This window comes from Hyperolius riggenbachi, chromosome 4 (genome assembly GCF_040937935.1).
Source record: "Hyperolius riggenbachi isolate aHypRig1 chromosome 4, aHypRig1.pri, whole genome shotgun sequence".
NCBI classification, from domain to species: Eukaryota; Metazoa; Chordata; class Amphibia; order Anura; family Hyperoliidae; genus Hyperolius; species Hyperolius riggenbachi.
Window position 1 is genome coordinate 453,689,629 of NC_090649.1, and position 21,889 is coordinate 453,711,517.

Here is a 21,889-nt window from a genome sequence, read left to right on the forward strand (position 1 = left end):
ACAGCCCAGTGGAGATCCCCCATGCTTTTGCCGCCCCCGGCTTTGTACAAGGACCAATCGGCGACAAGACACATGAGTATTACATCACAGCCCGGCGCGAGTATTAGTGATGGGAAGTCCGGCTCTTTTCAATGAATCGATTCATTCGATTAAATTCATTAAAAAGAACCGGATCATGAACTGAATCATTTGATTCATTTCACTGGGGAGGGTGTAGCTAGCAGTAACTGGTTGCTAGTCACTCCCCTCCCCTGCTAATTGGCCCAGACATCTATTATTCCTCCTTCTGGCTCCTTCTCCTTCGGCTGTGTGTGGGCCCTTTTCCACTAGCTGTGTTTTTGCCAAAAACACAAAATGCATGCGTTTGGGGATTCTTAAGGCCTTTTTCACATTAGACAACATGTGTAGGAGCAGTTTCCTGCACGCGTTGAATAGCCTGTGGGGTGTCGTCGGGAATCTGTGGTGCTACGCAATCAGCGTCGGTAGTAATTAATTAACCCGAAGGGAAAACGCCTGCTCCCGATGATAAAAAGCTCCCGGGTGTGTCGTACGGCAACGCATCGAAACGCAGCGTCGGGTGTGAAAGGTAAAAATGAAAGTATATGGACTTTCATTTCACCTTGGTTAACGCAAAGTATTGACTTTGCGTTGAAACGCAGAAAAAGGGCTCTAGTGTGAAAGAGCCCTAAGTGCAGCCTGTTTAAAATAATAATCCTGAGTGGCCTTTTCCACTGCGGCGTTCCGATTTAAAAAAACGCAAACGCATATCTTATCTGTGCGATTATAATGCGTTTTGCATTTCAATGTTAAGTATAGGAACGCATGAAAAACGCTTTGCGTTTTGTATTGATTTAACCACTAGTATCTATTTTCAAAAATTAAGACAACAATTGCCAATCAGAAAACGCAAACGCATAAAAAAAGCACATCAAAATTGGTCAAAAATGCAAACGCATAAAAAAAGCACAAAAAAAGCACATCAAAATTGGTAAAAAGCGTTTTGCAGTGGAAAAGGACCCTGTGCAGCTGCAGTTCCTGACTCATCCACTGAACTGATTCGTTTCAGTGTGATGAATCGGATCACACAACTCACAGGAAAGAACCGGCTCAAATGAACCAATCACTCATGAACCGGACATCACTAGCGAGTATTGGGTCAAAGCGAAACAGGCAAGCGGATGTGGCAACTAGCCTAGTGAGAACACACACTGTCTGCTTTCATTGCATAAATGTTGCTGTCCGATCCAGGAAAATGTGCAAAGTTCGGATTCTGAGTTCCGCTGAGCGCAACGCGGTAAGCTGATCTGTTTTGTTTTTTTTACAAGTAGAGGTGGATCTGATTTTTAATCATTAAGATTTATTTCCTGCGCAAAGGGGAGCTTAAAAAAACGTCCTTAATTGGTACGTTTTTAAGCAAATGTGAACCGACCACTCACCCGGCCTGCCAGAAGTTGCACTGTTGTGCGCTGTCCCTCCTCCTCTCTCCATAGTAACAGATGCATTGTTAGCCTCTAGACTAGTGTTGTACAGAAGTCGGCCCTGTCTGTCAGATGACAGCATGTGTGTACGAGGCTTAAAAGAAATCTGAGCAGAGAGGGATATGGAGGCAGCCATATTTATTCCTTTTTAAACAATACCAGTTGCCTGGCAGTCCTGATGATCTTTCATGCATCAGTAGTGTCTGAATTACACACCTGGAACAAGCAAGTGACTAATCCATTCACTCTTTAGTGAGAGCACCTGATTGATCTTCCTGCTTGTTCAGGGTCTGTGACTTGGAGGCATTGGAGGCCTTAGATCAGCAGGACTGCCAGGCAATCTGCATTGTTTAAAGAGTAACTGTCGGGCAAAAAAATCAAAAATCCATTCTTTATTTTTATCTGGTAAACAAGTAATAAGGCTGCTAACCAGGCAATCCAAAAGTTAAAATCACTATTACTTTTCTTGTTGATAAATGATCATTCCCCAGTTTACATGACTCTTATTTGGTACACAGAAAACTTGGTACACAAAGGAGAAGTTGCAGAGCATGCTGGGTTGTCTTTTTTTGCTTCTCTACTTCCCCTCAGCCTTAACTAATGCAGCCTGATTGGCTGAAGCCTCTTTTCCTCCTGTTATCCCCTCCCACACCTCTGTTCCTCTCTGATTGGCCAAAATTTCTCATGCTGAAACAATGGACTTTCTATAGTGAAGAGCGGGCAAATCAGGCAGAGGAGACTAAGGGCGGATATTACATCACAAATGGCTTCAAAATAGTCACAGTAAATATGGAAACTGTCTAGAATAGGATTCTCTACTTTTTCTTTATAAAATTCACAGGAATCATAACGTGGACAGTGCAATACATATATTATGTAAGTAGAGCAAGTATTTATCTACTTAAATATTTGGTTTTTTTTTCCTGAGATACTATGGCTGACAGCTCCTCTTTAACAAGTAATGTATAATGTAGGTCAGCCTCCATATCCCTGTCACTACAGGTTAATTTTAAAAATGTTGGTACCTGGCAAATTTCTTTTAGCAAGTTGAGGTCTTCAGTGTTCTCCCCAGAATTTTTTTCCAGCTGGGTGGCATGAAATAGTAGCCGGATGGGGCAAGATAAGAGAATGCAGGGCCGGTGCTTCTGTGCGCAACTCTGCTTACAGAATAGGAGGTGGTGAGCCGATGACAGCTGGATGCTCACCAAAACTAGCCGGGTGGAGCACCCGGCTAAAAGAACCTGGGGAGAACACTGGTCTTGTAATTCCTCACAGCCAGCTTCCTGGTTGTCCTATAAGTCCGGCCTCCTCAGACAAATTATTTCTACTAGACAATAATTTCTACTATACGCGTTTTGTGAGACCACGCTCACTTCCTCAGGTCAATTAAAAGTGCCGTTGCAGTCTATTTGCCGCCTCTGAGGCCTCAAGCCTCAGAGGCGGCAAATAGACTGCAACAGCACTTTTAATTGGCCTGAGGAAGTGAGCGTGGTCTCACGAAACGCGTTGCCCGTGCTTATTTTCAATTAAAATTCATTACCTAAAGTGAGTTGTCGTCTGTGAGGTAAGCCACCTCATCCTTTTTATTTTATTGACTTTAGAGTGTTTTATATACATTGGGCGCCTCTTTACCTTTGACTATAAGGCCTTGTTCATATTATAAATTGCCAGCGCTATCGCAAGCGCTGGCGTTTTATGGAGTGATTTTGAAAGTGCTTTCACAGCGATTTTGGCTTAGAAAACTAAGCGCTTTTCCTGAGCGATTGTTTTTTCACTTCCTGACGTCAGTCAGGAAGTTAACTCTTTAACCTGTAAATTAATAAATACAATGTATTTATTCATGAAAGCGCTCGGGAAATCACAATACAAAGTGTTTTTTCAAGCGCTTTGCAATTTCCTTATACCCTCCATTGAGCCAAAACGCTCAGAAAAGGGTACAGGTAGCGCGTTTGCGATTTTAATAAAATCGAAAAGATCACATGTGAACTCTGTCAAAGGAACTCATTGCAGAAGCACTTTTAAAGCAATTTCTAAAATCGCCAGCGCTTAAAAAATTGAAAATGCTCATAGTGTGAACAAGCCCTTCTGCAGGAATTCTGGGAAATATAATCAGGTATCCATAGTTCCTACTTTGGGTGGTCAGAACTGATTGACACGCCCCCTGGCTGAATCCAGAGAGAAGAGGAAGCAAGCTGTAGTGCAGTGAAAAGCATATGTAGCCTATGAAACATGTTCTATGTATGGATTGTGGCCTGTATGCAAGTTGCTTGCAGCATACATTTTCTGCATAGTCCCCAACTGACCCTTTTTCAGAGGGACAGTCCCTCTTTGGGAGCCCAGTCCCTCTGTCCCTCTTTCTTCCTAATTTGACCCTCTTTCAGGACTGATTTACAGATCTATTTAAATATATGCAGTGGTGTCCCCAGCTTCAAATTTGTGTAGGGACACGATGGCTGGCTGGTGGGGCCCATTAAGGTGATCAAAGTCAGTGTTTGTATGGCGAGCTTTAAATATTTTTTTCCTAACTCAGGTGATGAAATTAAATGATGTATGAGACTAAAGGGGCCCTTTCACCTAACGATTTTCCCGCCGATATACAGCCGTTTCGATCACAGTGACACACACACCGCTGACAGAACGATGGATTTCCATCCGAAATCCATCGTTCCTGTCGATCCATCCGTGCGGAAGATTTTTTTCGAGCGCCGGCGGGTCGGGAGTGCGTCGATAGCGGCGTTCGAATGCCCGACGACCGACGCAATACAGCGGGTATACATTACCTGTTTCGCCGGCGCGAGTCCCGTTGTCACCGCTGCTCCGTCTCTGCGCTGGTCTGGTCTTTGGCATGCTTCACTTCTTCCTGCCCGGCAGGAAGTCTAAACAGTAGAGCGCCCTCTACTGTTTAAACTTCCTGCCGGGCAGGAAGAAGTGAAGCATTCCGGAGACCAGACCAGCGCGGAGACGGAGCAGCGGTGTCAGCGGGATTCGCGCCGGCGGAACAGGTAATGTATGCAGCGCGGGGAACGGTTTCAGGCTGAAATCGGTTCAGAATCTGTTTGCAGTAAAGGTGGCCATACGATCCCTCTCTGATCAAATTTGATCAGAGAGGGATATATCTGTTGGTCGAATCTGATGGGAAATCGACCAGTGTATGGCCACCTTAATTCTAAAACATGACTTATGTGTGCTTCCTCCAGCCCCTAGAAGCCTGATATGATCTTTTTTGGTCTGTGGAAACCTCAGGGGGATCCCTACAAGAACACAGCACTACTGTAGCCAGCCTTGGCTTGTGGATTGAAATGACTTCTGTTATGTAGACTGTGAGCAACTTATATACCGTGTTTCCCCTGAAAACAAGACACTGTATTATTTCTCCAAAAGATGTGCTAGAACTTATTTTCAGGGTGTCTTATAGTTATATGAAGACACAAGTTCCTGTGCTGTGTGTCCTCCCTGCTTTCCCTACTGTGCCAGCTCTTCCTCTGCTGGATCCACCTCTTGTGTGCCTCTGTGCCCCCCTTGTACCTTTAGTGTCCACCTGGTGTCCCCATCTGTACCAGTGTGCTCCTCTAAGCCCTGTCCTCCTCTATCCCTTGTCCCCCTATGTCCTCCTGGTGTCCTTTGTGTCTTCTGATGTCAACCTGCATCCACCTCATAGCCCCAGCTTCATGCCGTGTTGTCCTCCGATGTCCCCCTGCATCCTCTTCTTTCTCCCAGCTCCATGCTGCTGTGTCCCCAAGCTTCATCCTATGGGGAAGTACGGCAAATTCTACTGGAGCTGATGGTCTCGCAGGCAAGACCACAGCTCTGTTATTGGGCTGATCACTGCACTCACTAAGTAGCAGTGAGTGCAGTGACTGGCCCAATGATGAAGCCATGGTTCTGCCCGTGAGACCATTGGCTCCAATGGAAATACAAGTTGCCAAAGTTTCTCCACTTACTGCCGCAAGGGCTTACTTTTGGGGTAGGGCTTATGTCTCGAGCATGCTCCAAATTCCTGCTAGGGCTTACTTTCAGGGGATGTCTTAATTTCAGAGAAACCGTGTAATAGCGATTACAGACACTTGTGAAAGTGGAATCGAGAGATCCTATATCCGTCTAACACTGTGGACAACTCTCTGCATCTAAAGCCTCCTCTACACGGGGCATCCCTGGGTCAGTATGCAGACAAAGCTAAAGTCCTTCTGATTGGAGGGCAGCGAATGACAGCAAAACAACTTAACTTACAGTCTTCACCACTGGGAATAGGAGGCACGGATCTACGCAGCTCTGATCATGTGCGTAGCCTGAGAGTTCTAATTGATGGGGATTTAAACTTCAGAACTCAAATCTCTGCTGTGGTGATATCATCCTATTTTCACCTGAAGAACATTGCAAAAATCAAGCAACTCATCCCCCCAGAAGATCTGCCAACCTTAGTCCACGCCTTCATTACCTCCCGGCTAGGCTACTGCAATGCTCTCTACACTGGCCTTCCAAAAAAGGTCTTGTACCGCCTACAGCTGATACAGAACACTGCTGCCAGACTGCTAACCAACCAACCCCGTCACTGCCACATAACGCCAGTCCTGCACCCCCTTCACTGGCTACCTATAGAATGGAGGGTCCTATTCAAGATCGGCCTACTGACATTTAAATCCCTGAATAATCTGGGCCCTGGATACATGAAAGATATGTTGCAGTTGTGTAGCAATCCCCGCATTCTCAGATCCACAGGTTCTAATAATCTAGTCATACCCAGAGTCCATTTGGAAACTTTTGGTCCCAGAGCCTTCTGTCATGCTGCCCCTTTGTTTTGGAACTCCTTACCTCAACAGATCAGGACAGCTCCATCCCAGGACGTGTTTAAATCCAGACTGAAAACCCACCTGTTCAGTTTGGCATTTGCAGAAATATAGCTTTTGTTGTGTGAATACTTCATCTTACTACCAATTACTGAATCTGAGAGAGTCTAAGTGCTTTGAGTCCTATGGGAGAAAAGCTCTATAGAAATGTTATTGTATTGTAGGTATCCCCACCCCGGCAGCAGAATCCCCCCCCCCCCCCAATACAAAATATATTCTGGTTAAAGTGAGGCCAATCCCATTTTGTATCCAGCGACCTCTCACATTATAAGAACCCTGACCTCATCCATATGTCTCTCCACTCCCTTGTAAAACACATATTTGCCGAATGAGTCATGGGAGAGTCCACACCCCTCTTTATAAACATATATATATATATAAATGCCGGGGTCGCTGCTTTGCATAAGCACATCGCTATGCGGTAATGACAGGTTTGCCGCCTGCACGGAAACATTACAGGACATTGTCTACATATGACTGTCTGACAGGTCTGACCCGTCTCCATCAGCTGCAGCGACCGGCTCTGAGAGCCGTGAATGAACCTGATCACATCGTCAGACCTGTGCGCTCACAACCAGATGCTTGTCATTCTTTCCAGCAGTCATACTCTGATCTGCTGTGTCCCCGAATTCCCCCATCCAGAATTCTATAATTAAACGCACTATTAACTCTCAGAAGCCGTTACATTGTCCTCAAAGAGAACCTGTCATTTACATTAAACGCTACAGATGTCAATATTGCATCAGCAGCTGCACCCACTTCAGCCCATGGGTTGTTTGTGAACTTAAACCAAATAGGAAAAAAAAGAGTTTCACTTACCTGGGGCTCCTACCAGCCCCCTGCAGCCGCCCTGTGCCCGTGCCGGTCCTCAATGATCCTCCGATCCCCTGCAGTGGCTTAAGTTTCATTTTACACCAACTGGTCAGCTGCACGGCCCTGGCTGTGTGCGTCCTCGTTCACATGCCTTACTTGCACATGCCCAATCAGGATGTGCGTGTATAGTTGGAACCGCAGCCAATGGAAGAAGACGATTCTGTGCTAGAACGCTAGCCTCAATGAGGAGCCTGGAAGCCTCTGGCCCTGAAAGTTGCATGTTTGGACTTGTCAGACAACTTTAAAGAACTGTAGTGAAAATAATGTAACGCATAAAAGTACTTTTTTTTTACAGTATTCATTTATATATTATTTAGGGTTTGCCCATTGTAAAATCTATCCTCACCCCGATTTACATTCTGAAATGTATCACTGGTGGAAACACCTTTACTGCTGGCAGGTGATCTCTGTGGAATGTTAGCTTACTGAGAGTTCCAGGGCTGGATTTACCATAAGGCACTGTAGGCACGTGCCTACAGACGTCTGATCATGGAAAGGCGGCTCACTTTTCTCCTCAAGTGCCTCCCTCCTTCCTTCCCTGTACAGAGCCCTGATGAGAGTGTAAATGAGAGGTTACTCACCTAGCTCTCAGCATTCCACTCCCTTCAGTCAGGGGCACCTCTAGCTACTTAATATTGAGGTTACTTCTGGCTACCTAATACTAGGGGGAACCTGTAGCTACCTATTAAGAAAAACAGAGGCGCCAATAGGGTAAAATATAATTCCAATTAAAACCAATTAAAATGTGGGTGGCAGTGATGGACTTGCCTACCCCCAATGAGGAAAAGACCACTTTGTATGGTTAACAATATAAATTTAATCAATTTAGTACTCCAAGACAACAATTAGTTTGCAACGCGTTTCACGGGACACAAGCCCGCTTCCTCAGGCAAAGTACATACAAGCAGGAGCAACTGGAACGAAAAAAGAACCCTTTTTATGTTATTTCCTTTTTATGTTTTTTCGTTCCAGTTGCTCCTGCTTGTATGTACTTTGCCTGAGCTCCTGTGATATACCTCCGGGCCTAGAGAGCTCTGAAGCCAGTGCAAAATAATGCCTGGTCTCCCAGAATACTCTGGGAGGACATTTCCACCTAGCTAATCAGCCTAGGCTGTGACATCACTGGGAGGGCGGGGTTAGGCACCAATATACAGCAATATTTAGATGTAGGAAGTGTTTCTGATGCTGAAACCAGGATAATTACCATAAAAGTGAGTATCCTGAATAATTTACTAGACTCTGCTATATGTCACTACAGTGCCTCTTTTATGAGCTTTTGAGTGAACTTGGGCGTTACGTTCTTTTTGAGTTGCCTCCAAAGCCTGTACTTAACTTTCAAAACACTGCTTGATGGTCAAGTGTCATATAAATCACTTTTTAGAGTGAACAAAAGGCTGCAGTGGGAGAACGGTACAGTAACGACTGGCAGTGCGCCCCCTCTGGAGGAGCCCAGTGCGTATCAGGAGGGATGTGGTCACCAGGCTCGGAGCACCTGTCACACTGACACCTGTGAGTCAGCCATGTTTGTAAACACAACTGACAGGCTGACTAATCCTCGCTGTGCTGAATAATACATCAGGGCCGGGAGAGTTCACTGAACACCGTCCTCTGTCTAGAAAATCAAATTCCACATTTATGAGTGTGAAGTGTGTAAGTTTATTTTGCAGCACCGTGTGTTGGCCACCCCTGGATCACTGCTGTATGTTAGCTCAGTTAACCTCCCTAGCATTATTGATGGTTATACACGTCAATACAAAACAGTATTGACGTGCATAGACATTAATACTCTCCTGCACTGTATACTAGACCCTTGCTTGACACATATTGGCATGTTACTGGAAAAAATAGGTTATGAAAATTAATTGGATCACTTTTTGACGAGAAATCCTGGAGAAATTGAACACCAGGGAGTTTAAAGAAAACCTGTAACTAAAAAAAGTTCCCCTGAGGGATACTCCCCTCGGTAGGGGGTAGCCTCCGGATCCTATTGAGGCTTCCCCCGTCCTCCTGTGTCCCACGGTGGTCTCGCTGTGCCCCTCCGGACAGCGGGAATGTGAATATTTACCATCCCAGCGCAGGCGCAGTATCGGCTCTCCGCTCGGAGTTGGGAAGAAATAGCCAATCGTTGTCGTTCCGCTCTCCTGCGCAGGCGCAAGTCTCCTGCGCAGGCGCAAGTCTCCTGCGCCTGCGTAGTAGAGCGGACCCAACAGAGATCAGCTATTTCCGCCTATCTCCATACTGAGAGCCACAACAGCGCCCCCGCTGGAGCCAGAGAAGGTAAATATATCAAGGCTTGTCAAGCCAGGGTTGCGGGACGCTTCGATGGAGCTAGCGCTGGATTGCCTGCAGCTACAGGGGAGGGGAAAGCCTCATTGGGACCCTAAAGCTTCCCCTTTCCGAGGTGAGTACCCCCCAGGGGACTTTTTTTTATTACAGAGTCTCTTTAAATGATAAGAGAACGTGTTACAGCTCCATATTGCCCCTTGATCAGTTATTCAACTATAATCCATTACTGATTTTACCCCTCTAAAGGCCCGTACCCAAGGCGTGATTTTACCAATAATTTTACCAACGACCGGCAATACTTTGAGGGATTAGCGATCGTTTCCGTGATCTTATGAGGTGGGTACAAGCGCACAATCTCTCGAATGTCGTTTAGCGTCACTCGGTGATAATGACCATCACAGCGAATCAGATCTGTAAGATCCCCGACGACTCCATGCAAAGTACCGCGATCGCTTGACTTCTCGCTTGTGTATCGTGACGTTGCGCATGCCCGACGGCCGGAAAATGAATTGTGGAGCGCCTCGTCGTCATGGAGATGTCGCTGGGTCCATCTTCCTCCGTCGGGTGGTGAGTATTTAGCTTTAGACCTAAGAAACTCTTAGGCCGCCTGTTGTTTACATTTCCAGTAGTCTGCACACCTGTGACTGCTAGATATGGTCTCTGGGGTCTAGTGTCCTCCTAACTACATGCTCGTGGTTGTAAACAGTAGTGACACCATCCATGGTCTGTCCAATGGAAGCTGGGGTGAACAAGAAGGGAGGAGCTTCTTCCTTGATGGAGTTTTGCATCATCGCAAGCGTTGCCCCACCCTAAATCTGACAAATTTGCTCAGCAAGTGCTGCATAAGAAGCTGACCGCGGTGCAAAATGTGTTCAGTTCTGTGAAATGCCTGAAAATTAGCATTTTCCTTAATACTATAACAACCACAAGCAGTGGAGAGTTTTCCACCCAACTCTGATGCCAGATCGTTGCATCTGTCAAGAAGGGGGGGAGATGGTATCATGCAAAAGTGGGGTGACTTAAATCCCTCCTCCTGTCAGAGCTCTGTGTAACTACAACTAGTGAGCACTGAAACTCTTTTTAGACAGATATTCTGGCGTGATTGGGAGTACAGGTTTATCATGCTGTTTGATCACTCTGAAATCAGAGCAACCTGTCATGCACCCCAGCTCCACTAATGAAGACAGGTCTGTAGAGAACACTTACACGTTGCCCCAAAAAGTGTAAAAAATGAGTTTATAAAGAGGATTTTTTTTGTAGGACTATTTTTTTATATGTAACTTGTTATCTGGGCTCTTCTCAAGTACACCCATTTCATCAGCAGCTTTGTTTGTAGTCTGGCTCCTTTTTTTCTAATTGCAGTCTGGCTTCTTTCTTGCTGATTGCAGTTTGGCTCCTGTCTTGCTAATTGCAGCCTGGCTCATGTTTTACTGATTGCAGTCTAGTTCCTTTCTTGCTGATTGCACCCTGGCTCTTTTTTTCGGTGATTCCTCTCTGGCTCTTTTCTTGCTGAATACAGTCTCCCCTTTCTTGTTCATTGCAGTCTGGCTCCTGTCTTGCTGGTTCCAGTCTGGATCTTTTCTTGCTGATTGCAGTCAGGCTCTTTTCTTGCTGATTGCAGTCAGGCTCTTTTCTTGCTGATTGCAGTCAGGCTCTTTTCTTGCTGATTGCAGTCAGGATCTTTTCTTGCTGATTGCAGTCAGGATATTTTCTTGCTGATTGCAGTCAGGATATTTTCTTGCTGATTGCAGTCAGGATATTTTCTTGCTGATTGCAGTCATGGTATTTTCTTGCTGATTGCAGCCTGGCTCCTTTCTTGCTGATTGCACTCCGGCTCTTTTCTTGCTGATTGCAGTCAGGCTCTTTTCTTGCTGATTGCATTCAGGCTCTTTTTTTGCTGATTGCAGTCAGGCTTTTTTCTTGCTGATTGCATTCAGGCTCTTTTCTTGCTGATTGCAGTCAGGATATTTTCTTGCTGATTGCAGTCAGGATATTTTCTTGCTGATTACAGTCATGGTATTTTCTTGCTGATTGGAGTCTGGCTCCTTTCTTGCTGATTGCAGCCTGGCTCCTTTCTTGCTGATTGCAGTCCGGCTCCTTTCTTGCTGATTGCAGCCTGGCTCCTTTCTTGCTGATTGCAGCCTGGCTCCTTTCTTGCTGATTGCAGCCTGGCTCCTTTCTTGCTGATTGCAGCCTGGCTCCTTTCTTGCTGATTTCAGCCTGGCTCCTTTCTTGCTGATTGCAGCCTGGCTCCTTTCTTGCTGATTGCAGCCTGGCTCCTTTCTTGCTGATTGCAGCCTGGCTCCTTTCTTGCTGATTGCAGCCTGGCTTCTTTCTTGCTGATTGCAGTCGCGCTCCTTTCTTTCTGATTGCAGTCCGGCTTCTTTCTTGCTGATTGCAGTCCGGCTTCTTTCTTGCTGATTGCAGCCTGGCTCCTTTCTTGCTGATTGCAGCCTGGCTTCTTTCTTGCTGATTGCAGTCCGGCTTCTTTCTTGCTGATTGCAGCCTGGCTCCTTTCTTGCTGATTGCAGCCTGGCTCCTTTCTTGCTGATTGCAGCCTGGCTTCTTTCTTGCTGATTGCAGTCCGGCTTCTTTCTTGCTGATTGCAGCCTGGCTCCTTTCTTGCTGATTGCAGCCTGGCTTCTTTCTTGCTGATTGCAGCCTGGCTTCTTTCTTGCTGAGTGCAGCCTGGCTTCTTTCTTGCTGATTGCAGCCTGGCTACTTTCTTGCTGATTGCAGCCTGGCTACTTTCTTGCTGATTGCAGCCTGGCTACTTTCTTGCTGATTGCAGCCTGGCTCCTTTCTTGCTGATTGCAGCCTGGCTCCTTTCTTTCTGATTGCAGCCCGGCTTCTTTCTTGCTGATTGCAGCCCGGCTTCTTTCTTGCTGATTGCAGCCTGGCTTCTTTCTTGCTGATTGCAGTCCGGCTCCTTTCTTTCTGATTGCAGTCCAGCTCCATTCTTTCTGATTGCAGCCTGGCTTCTTTCTTGCTGATTGCAGCCTGGCTACTTTCTTGCTGATTGCAGCCTGGCTACTTTCTTGCTGATTGCAGCCTGGCTACTTTCTTGCTGATTGCAGCCTGGCTTCTTTCTTGCTGATTGCAGCCTGGCGCCTTTCTTGCTGATTGCAGCCTGGCTCCTTTCTTGCTGATTGCAGCCTGGCTTCTTTATTTCTGATTGCATGTTGTGAAGTGTTATTGTACAAAGATTATTGTACAAAGATTCTTTTTTGCTGATTGCAGCCTGGCTTCTTTCTTGCTGATTGCAGCCTGGCTTCTTTCTTGCTGATTGCAGCCTGGCTTCTTTCTTGCTGATTTAAGTCCGGCTCCTTTCTTTCTAATTGCAGCCTGGCTTCTTTCTTGCTGATTGCATCCTGGCTCCTTTCTTGCTGATTGCAGTCTGGCTCCTTTCTTGCTGATCTTTTCAGGCTCCTTTCAGGCTCCTTTCTGATTGTAGTCAGGCTTCTTTCTTGCTGACTGCAGCCTGGCTTCTTTCTTGCTGATTGCAGCCTGGCTACTTTCTTGCTGATTGCAGCCTGGCTACTTTCTTGCTGATTGCAGCCTGGCTACTTTCTTGCTGATTGCAGCCTGGCTACTTTCTTGCTGATTGCAGCCTGGCTACTTTCTTGCTGATTGCAGCCTGGCTACTTTCTTGCTGATTGCAGCCTGGCTACTTTCTTGCTGATTGCAGCCTGGCTACTTTCTTGCTGATTGCAGCCTGGCTCCTTTCTTAGCTGATTGCAGTCTGGCTCCTTTCTTACCTGATTGCAGCCTGGCTTCTTTCTTGCTGATTGCAGCCTGGCTTCTTTCTTGCTGATTGCAGCCTGGCTTCTTTCTTGCTGATTGCAGCCTGGCTTCTTTCTTGCTGATTGCAGCCTGGCTTCTTTCTTGCTGATTGCAGCCTGGCTACTTTCTTGCTGATTGCAGCCTGGCTACTTTCTTGCTGATTGCAGCCTGGCTTCTTTCTTGCTGATTGCAGCCTGGCTTCTTTCTTGCTGATTGCAGCCTGGCTTCTTTCTTGCTGATTGCAGCCTGGCTTCTTTCTTGCTGATTGCAGCCTGGCTCCTTTCTTGCTGATTGCAGTCTGGATCCTTTCTTTCTGATTGCAGCCTGGCTTCTTTCTTGCTGATTGCAGCCTGGCTACTTTCTTGCTGATTGCAGCCTGGCTACTTTCTTGCTGATTGCAGCCTGGCTTCTTTCTTGCTGATTGCAGCCTGGCTACTTTCTTGCTAAATGCAGTCTGGCTTCTTTCTTGCTGATTGCAGCCTGGCTTCTTTCTTGCTGATTGCAGCCTGGCTTCTTTTTTGCTGATTGCAGCCTGGCTCCTTTCTTGCTGATTGCAGTCTGGATCCTTTCTTTCTGATTGCAGCCTGGCTTCTTTCTTGCTGATTGCAGCCTGGCTACTTTCTTGCTGATTGCAGCCTGGCTACTTTCTTGCTGATTGCAGCCTGGCTTCTTTCTTGCTGATTGCAGCCTGGCTTCTTTCTTGCTGATTGCAGCCTGGCTACTTTCTTGCTGATTGCAGCCTGGCTACTTTCTTGCTGATTGCAGCCTGGCTACTTTCTTGCTGATTGCAGCCTGGCTACTTTCTTGCTGATTGCAGCCTGGCTACTTTCTTGCTGATTGCAGCCTGGCTCCTTTCTTAGCTGATTGCAGTCTGGCTCCTTTCTTACCTGATTGCAGCCTGGCTTCTTTCTTAGCTGATTGCAGCCTGGCTTCTTTCTTGCTGATTGCAGCCTGGCTTCTTTCTTGCTGATTGCAGCCTGGCTTCTTTCTTGCTGATTGCAGCCTGGCTACTTTCTTGCTGATTGCAGCCTGGCTTCTTTCTTGCTGATTGCAGCCTGGCTTCTTTCTTGCTGATTGCAGCCTGGCTTCTTTCTTGCTGATTGCAGCCTGGCTTCTTTCTTGCTGATTGCAGTCTGGATCCTTTCTTTCTGATTGCAGCCTGGCTTCTTTCTTGCTGATTGCAGCCTGGCTACTTTCTTGCTGATTGCAGCCTGGCTACTTTCTTGCTGATTGCAGCCTGGCTACTTTCTTGCTGATTGCAGCCTGGTTTCTTTCTTGCTGATTGCAGCCTGGCTACTTTCTTGCTGATTGCAGTCCGGATCCTTTCTTTCTGATTGCAGCCTGGCTTCTTTCTTGCTGATTGCAGCCTGGCTACTTTCTTGCTGATTGCAGCCTGGCTTCTTTCTTGCTGATTGCAGCCTGGCTCCTTTATTTCTGATTGCATGTTGTGAAGTGTTATTGTACAAAGATGGAGTAATCCTAAAGGTGCCCACTAGCAATGCAGTCTTTTTTGTCCAAACTACCATTTCTGTGTAATATGAGAAGCTACCTAAAGTTTCCATTCATAGTATGTTTACCTTTCTACTAGATAGATTTGGTAAGATTGTACAATCAAGATTGTATTATTAGTGGGCACCTTTAGAAGAGTGGTGTTTTTAAAATATAATTAGTTCCTAGTTTTCTCCTGCTGTACACATCTGGCCAGACATCAGAATCAGAATCATTTATTTCGCCAAGTAAATAGGAGTAACCAGAAATGGATGGTGATTTTTGTACACTTTATAGCGTATCTCACATGTATGTTAATCAGTCTTCTCTTGTTTCAGCGCCCTGGGTGGGTCCTCGGCTCTCCACATCCCGGCGTTCCCTAGCGGTGGATGTCTCATAGATTACGTGCCTCAAGTGTGCCAGCTGCTGACCAATAAGGTAGGACAAATTTAATGTAATGATCTTCCAAATTCAATACAGAGTTTTTAAAGAGGTTTAGCACAATGGGAGTAAAGTGGCGACCAGCTGTAGATAAAACTGAGTTAAAATCAACAATAAATTTGAATAAAAGTGTGGTAGCTTACCTCAATGATGACAGTCTTATAAGACAAAAATAATTTATTTAGCACATGTATCGCATTTCACAGGTCCATGCCCGCTGCCTCAGGCCAATCAAAGTGCCAGAGTGTAGACAGCCAAATAGCAATGAGCGCCTCTGAGAGAGGCGCACACTGGCTCTTTGATTTGCCTGAGGAAGCGGGTTTGGACCAGTGAAACGTGTTGCATGTGCTATATAAACTATTTTTGTCTTATAAGACTGTCATCATTGAGGTAAGCTACCTCACTCTTTTGATTTTATAGTTGATTTTAACTCTACACCTGGGCGACTCTTTACCCTAATTGTGCTTACATATCCCCTCTTTTCAACAACTAACACTACGCAATTTGGGCTCCCATTTTGGTTTCCTGCAACTTTTTCTCAACAAGGAAAGGGGGGGGGGGGTAGGGTTATTTGATCGGGGAGAGGGGGAGGGGAGATTGTGTACTGGGAGGACACCAGGTTAAGGCATCAAAAGGGTAGATTAAGGGTTGAGCAACTAGAAGTGAGATTAAAAGGATCCTGAAGCTAGAGGTATAGGGAGGCTGCCATATTTGTTTCCTTTTAAACAACTCTAGTTGCCTGGCCTTCCTGCTGATCTCATTGGCTACAGTAGTGTCTGAATAACACACTTGAAACAAGCATGTGGCTGATCCCATAAGACTTCGGTCACAGCACCTGATCTACATGCTTGTTCAGGGTCTATGGCTTAAAGGTAGAGGATCAGCAGGACAGCCAGGCAACTGGTATTGCTTATATAACTTGCTTAAAGAGACTCCGTAACAAAAATTGCATCCTGTTTTTTATCATCCTACATGTTCCAAAAGCTATTCTAATGTGTTCTGGCTAACTGCAGCACTTTCTACTATCACAGTCTCTGTAATAAATCAATGTATCTTTCCCCTGTCAGACTTGTCGGCCTGTGTCTGGAAGGCTGCCAAGTTCTTCAGTGTTGTGGTTCTGCTATGAACTCACCCTTTCTGGCCCCTCTATGCACAATGCCTGTGTGTTATTTAGATAAGAGAGAAGAGAGAAGCTGCTCTAATCAGCTGGATAAATCGTCCTCTGAGCTGGCTGGGCTTTCACATACTGAGGAATTACAAACAAGGGCAAAGCTGTTTGCAAGAGGAAAAGAGCAGCCTGAAACTTCAGTGCATGAGGGAAAGAAACACACAAATGATCTCTTGAGATTCAAAAGGAATGCTGTATACAGCCTGCTTGTGTATGGATGTATTTTCTATGTGTGGACATACTGTACATCAACCTACTTCCTGTTTTGGTGGCCATTTTGTTTGTTTACAAACAAACTTTTTAAAACTGTTTTTAACCACTTTTAATGCGGCGAGGAGCGGCGAAATTGTGACAGAGGGTAATAGGAGATGTCCCCTAACGCACTGGTATGTTTACTTTTGAGCGATTTTAACAATACAGATTCTCTTTAAGGCTCCCTAAGTTTAGGAACCAGAAGAGAAGGTTAAGGTTAGGTGCTAGGATGAGAGGTTATGGTTAGACCAGAGGAAGGGGGGTGAAGGTTTTTGCACCAGGAGGAGAGATTATGTTTAGGCACTAAGCATATTTAGGGGTTGTGCACCAGTGGGAGAGATTAGAGGTTGTGCACTGGGAGGATAGGTTAGGGTTTATGCACCAGGAGGAGAGATTGCAGGTTAGGCATCAGGAGGAGAGATTAAGAGTTGTGCACCAGGAGGAAATATTGGGGCTTAGGCACCAGGAGGAGAGATTAGTGTTGTACAATAGGAGATGAGGTTAGGGTTAGGCACTAGGAAGTGAGGTTAGGCATCTGGAGGTGAGATTAGGTATTGTGCCCCAGGAAGATAGGTTAGGGTTAGAAACAAGAAGGGGTACCGTTATGCCAAAGGAGGGGAGATTATGTCTTATGCATCAGGAGGACATTTTAGGTTAAGGCACCATGAGTAATTATGGGTTGTGAACCAGGAATAAGAAATATTGGGGATTAGGCACCAGGAGCAGAGATAATGGGTTGTACACCAGGCGGGGGAAGTTAGGGGTTTTGCACCAGGGGGATAGGTTAGGGATTGTGCACTAAATGGTGAGATTAGGGAATGTGCGCTAGGAGGAGAGATTAGTTATTGGGCACCAGGAGGATAGGTTAGGTTAAGGCACCATGAGTGATTAGGGCTTCCGCACAGGAAGGGGAGGTTAGGTATAGGCATGGAGGATGTGGAGACAAGTTAACTCACACTCTGAGGTTATATCTCTGGATGTGGGGAGGATAAAGTGTAACTGTCGGCACTCTGTAACGTTCCGGCTGGTCACACCTTGGCTGACAGTTGCAGTAATGGCTCGGCACCGGAGAGCGTGGCATTTTCTGTGTATGTCATTGCCCTGTCTGCTTACTTACGTGATGCTTGGTGATCCTATTACACTGCTGAAACTTCATTTCTTTATAAATAAATCAGAGTGTTTACTGCAAATCACTGTGAGGCACAGGAAGTAGAAAGGGGCAGAAACATCATTATTTAGTGAATTGGACCCCTGGTGTTGGCAGACACTTCCTGTATAGCCAGCGACACCCTCTATATGTGTTGTTGTTGTTATTGTGCCTTCTGATTCCTGAAATAGCCTCCGCTGACTCACCACTCCGCATAATCAATACCCCATCCAGCGGCATGCACGCCGGCTTACGCACGGAGTCTATTCTGGAGGCCGCTCTGCCGCCAGCTGCTGACCTCCTCGGTATTGATTGCGGTATTATTGTACCGCTGTTCCCTCGGATTGTGACCGGCGGCCCCAGAAGACATAAGCAGCAGCGCCGTCCAATAGCGGACAAGACAGCCAATTGCTGTTACTGCAAGGGCTTGCTATGTGCAGAAAAGTAATATACTTACCGTATGTGGCTTCACATGCCGTTTTATATATATATTTATTGTGTTTAGAACTGTGTTGTGCTTGTGTTGAGGAAGGGAGTCAAATTTAGGGCTGGGATCCACTAGAAAGTGCAAATCGCAATCGCTGAGCGCTTTTGGTAGCGATTTTGATAGTGTTTTTCAGAGCGATCTCCGGCAGTTTTAAAACGATTTTGAGTTTAAAGGACCACTATCGCGAAAAATTGAAAATTTTAAATACGTGTAAACATATAAAAATAAGAAGTATGTTTCTTCCAGAGTAAAATGAGCCATAAATGACTTTTCTCCTATGTTGCTGCCACTTACAGTAAGCAGTAGAAATATAATGACAGAACCGACAGATTTTGCACTAGTCCATCTCTTCCTGGGGGATTCTTCATGGCTTTTATTCTTTATAAAGCCATTCCCTGAAAAGGATTTAAACAATGATGCTGGCCAGCTTCCCTGCTCACTACACACCTTTTTGGCAGTTGGACAGAGCAACTGCCATTCACTAAGTGCTTTTGAAAATAAACAAAACATGAGAATCCCCCATGAGGAGATGGGCTAGTCGAAAACCTGTCGGTTCTGTCACATTTCTACTACCTAGTGTAAGTGACAGCAACATAGGAGAGAAGTAATTTATGGCTCTCTGGGAGAAATGTACTTCTTATTTGTATATGTTTTCATGTATTTTACATTTGACGATTTTCACGATAGTGGTTCTTTAATGCAAGTGATTTTTAAAACGATTGCAATTTTTATAGTGATTTAGGATTGGTAGTAAAACGGGCTGAAAAATAGTTTTGCACAGTGAATGAAAAACCGTTTTGCAGCAGTCCTATACTTTGTAATACTCCAAAAATGCTGCAGGCAGTGCAATTATAGTTTTGGGAAATAGCAATCGTTACGCAAGCGCACCCGATCCCACGCCATCCGCGTTGCTGTGCGTTGCGCTGCTGATCCCATTCATTACAGTGAAAGGGATCAGCAATGTGTTTTGGCAAAAATGCGTGCAGCAGTGGGATAGCGCATTGAACTGCTGCACAGCGCACATAGTCTGAACGTCAGAAGTGCTCTCTACGCACGGCAGCACATATAGTGTGAACGCAACCTCAGGATTGACTCTGATTAGCCTAGCTCTTCTGGAATTGTGGGTGATCAAAAACGCTGCTGAAAGCGCTCTAGTGGCGTATGTATCAGTACGCCACTGGTAAGCTGGGCGCAGGGTGAGCCCAATAGCAGCTCACCCTGCTGCCGCTCAAATTCCCAGCGGCCTAAAATACTATTCCCCCTTCAGAGTTGCAGCAACTCAGAGGAAGAAGTCATTTGAGGCCCAGAACTCTGAATTACCCTTGCATGGGGTGTGCACTCAGGGCCAGGTTTGTACATTGTACCGCCCAAGGCCCACTGTCACCAACTGCCCCATTCTGTGCACCACCCTTCCTTGTGCTCCCCTGTCCCATTTGTTATCTGGTCCTGTGCTCTCCTCTTGTGCTCCCCCTATCCTGTTTACTCCCCTGGTCCTGTGGTCCCCTCATTCTGCATTCTGTGCTGTGCTGATTGGAGAGGACATGGCACAGGATGGGGGGAGCACAGAACCAGTGCTTCACTGCTCGCCCCTGTGGAAGCAGGGCAGCCGCGACCGGGGCTTGTGACTGCTGCGGTTTGCATGTTTGGCAGTTTAACTGCCTTTGTGCCCTTTTATACTTAAGGGGATTGATTCACTAAACCATAGTAATGCATAACGCAATTGCACTAAATGCATTACGCGCGTCGCAGTGCGCATAAAACTTTACATGCGCCAAAACGTCAGAGTGCGTGGGAAAAACACATATCACACGGTATAACCCCATAGCGCGTGTCAGGGATACACAGCGATCTTTATAAATGTACAGTGCACTCTGCAAATATACTTCCTAAGTTTAGCACGCGTAGAGTATTACTGATTGCAAATTTGTATACAGAGGTGCCAACAAGGTTAAAAACGTCTAAAAAACATTTAAAAGGGGGAGGTTTGGTGGACTTGCCTCCCTCGTAGAAAACCAGACTAAAGAACGTTAATGTAATTCACATTTATTAGATACTCGAAAGTGCAACGCATTTTGCAGGTCTCAATCCTGCTTCATCAGGCATTTAATTGGAGAAAGCAAAACAGGTCTGTGCTGTGGCCAAGCACCAAAACTATTACGCACACAAAATGCAATGATGCAAGTGTTTTGATTAGTTGGGCTTTCTTAACATTTGTCAGCTGTTTGTGGCCTATAAATGCTTTGCTCATCAGCACCAGCTTCATACTAGTTTGCGACTGGGCAAGTAAGGCCCGGTTCACATTAGCGTTCGCTATCCGGATTTTCCGGATCTGATCCGGACCGCATACTGTACAAACGGAACGTACGTTCCGCATAGCAATGCAAAGGCTATGCGGACGTTCACATACGTACGTTCCGTACAGTACGGAGCCGGACCGGACTCCGGACTCTTTTCCAACATGCGCTATTTTTTGTGTCCGGATCTCCGGCCCACGCATCCTGACCGGAGCCTGATCGGAGCCTGACAGCACCATCAGGAACACAGAAACCAATGGGAAACGGAAGGCACAGAACACACTGCCTACAAAAACCTGACGTTCTACCCCACTTCCTATGCGTATCCAATTGGCCATTTCGGATGGGGACACATGGCCAAGCATGTCTGGAGTGGAGCAGCAGTGACAGACGTGCTGGAGCTGTTTGGCAGAATGTCGGAGGTGGAGGTGATGCCTACAGCTGAGGAACCTGATTGTACATGTGCACCAGGTGCACCTTCTGCTGACCCCAACATTTTTTTTATTTATATTTAACTATTTTTTGCCCACGGATCCGGATGGCAGCCTGATGCATGCCTGATGCAAACGGTTCTGATCAGGTCAGGATCCGGTCCGTTTACTTGCCAAAACGCAAGTGTGAACGGGGCCTAAGTGTTATATGTTTATATGTGTCCCTTAATTTTTTGATTTTGTTTTTTGATTTAGTTATTAAAGGGAACCTGAAGCGAGTACAATTATTTAAAATAAACACCTGATGTAGCTGCAAATGAATATTACATACTAACCTCACCTTCAGTTCCTCTCAGAAGCTCACCATTTTCTTCTTACAGTGATCCCTTCCAGTTCTGACAATATTTTTTCAGAACTGAAATATACCAGTTGCTGTCAGTTATATACCAGTTGCTGTCAGTTACAACTGAATGTGTAAGGTAATTTCCATTTTTTCCTATGGCTTAAGTGGGCGATATTACAGTTTAACAGTGTGCTGACCTGGAAGCTGTTATGGGGTGATGGCCGTTTTTTAAATGGAGGATGGAGAATTCCATTGATCACAGTGGACAAATAGGACGCAGGAGAGGAGAAAGAGATTGAGGAGTAGACTACACGGGAGGTAAGTAAGTGACCTGTGTATGATTATTTTGACTTTTTATTTTCAGTTCAGGTTCTCTTTAACCACTTGAGGACCACAGTCTTTTCGCCCCTTAAGGACCAGAGCCTTTTTCTCCATTCAGACCACTGCAGCTTTCACGGTTTATTGCTCGGTCATACAACCTACCACCTAAATGAATTTTACCTCCTTTTCTTGTCACTAATACAGCTTTCTTTTGGTGCTATTTGATTGCTCCTGCGATTTTTACTTTTTATTA

General features: G+C 45.8%; 1 protein-coding gene across 5 annotated transcripts in view; it reads left to right on the forward strand.

Annotated features, from left to right (window-relative positions):
• Nucleotides 1-21,889, forward strand: part of BABAM2 (BRISC and BRCA1 A complex member 2) — a 316,793-nt gene that overhangs the window by 202,973 nt on the left and 91,931 nt on the right. For all 5 annotated transcript variants that reach the window (XM_068232739.1, XM_068232738.1, XM_068232737.1 and 2 more), the window contains one exon: nucleotides 15,091-15,190. In XM_068232739.1, the coding sequence (XP_068088840.1) occupies nucleotides 15,091-15,190 (100 nt within the window). The remainder of the gene's footprint in view (nucleotides 1-15,090; nucleotides 15,191-21,889) is intronic.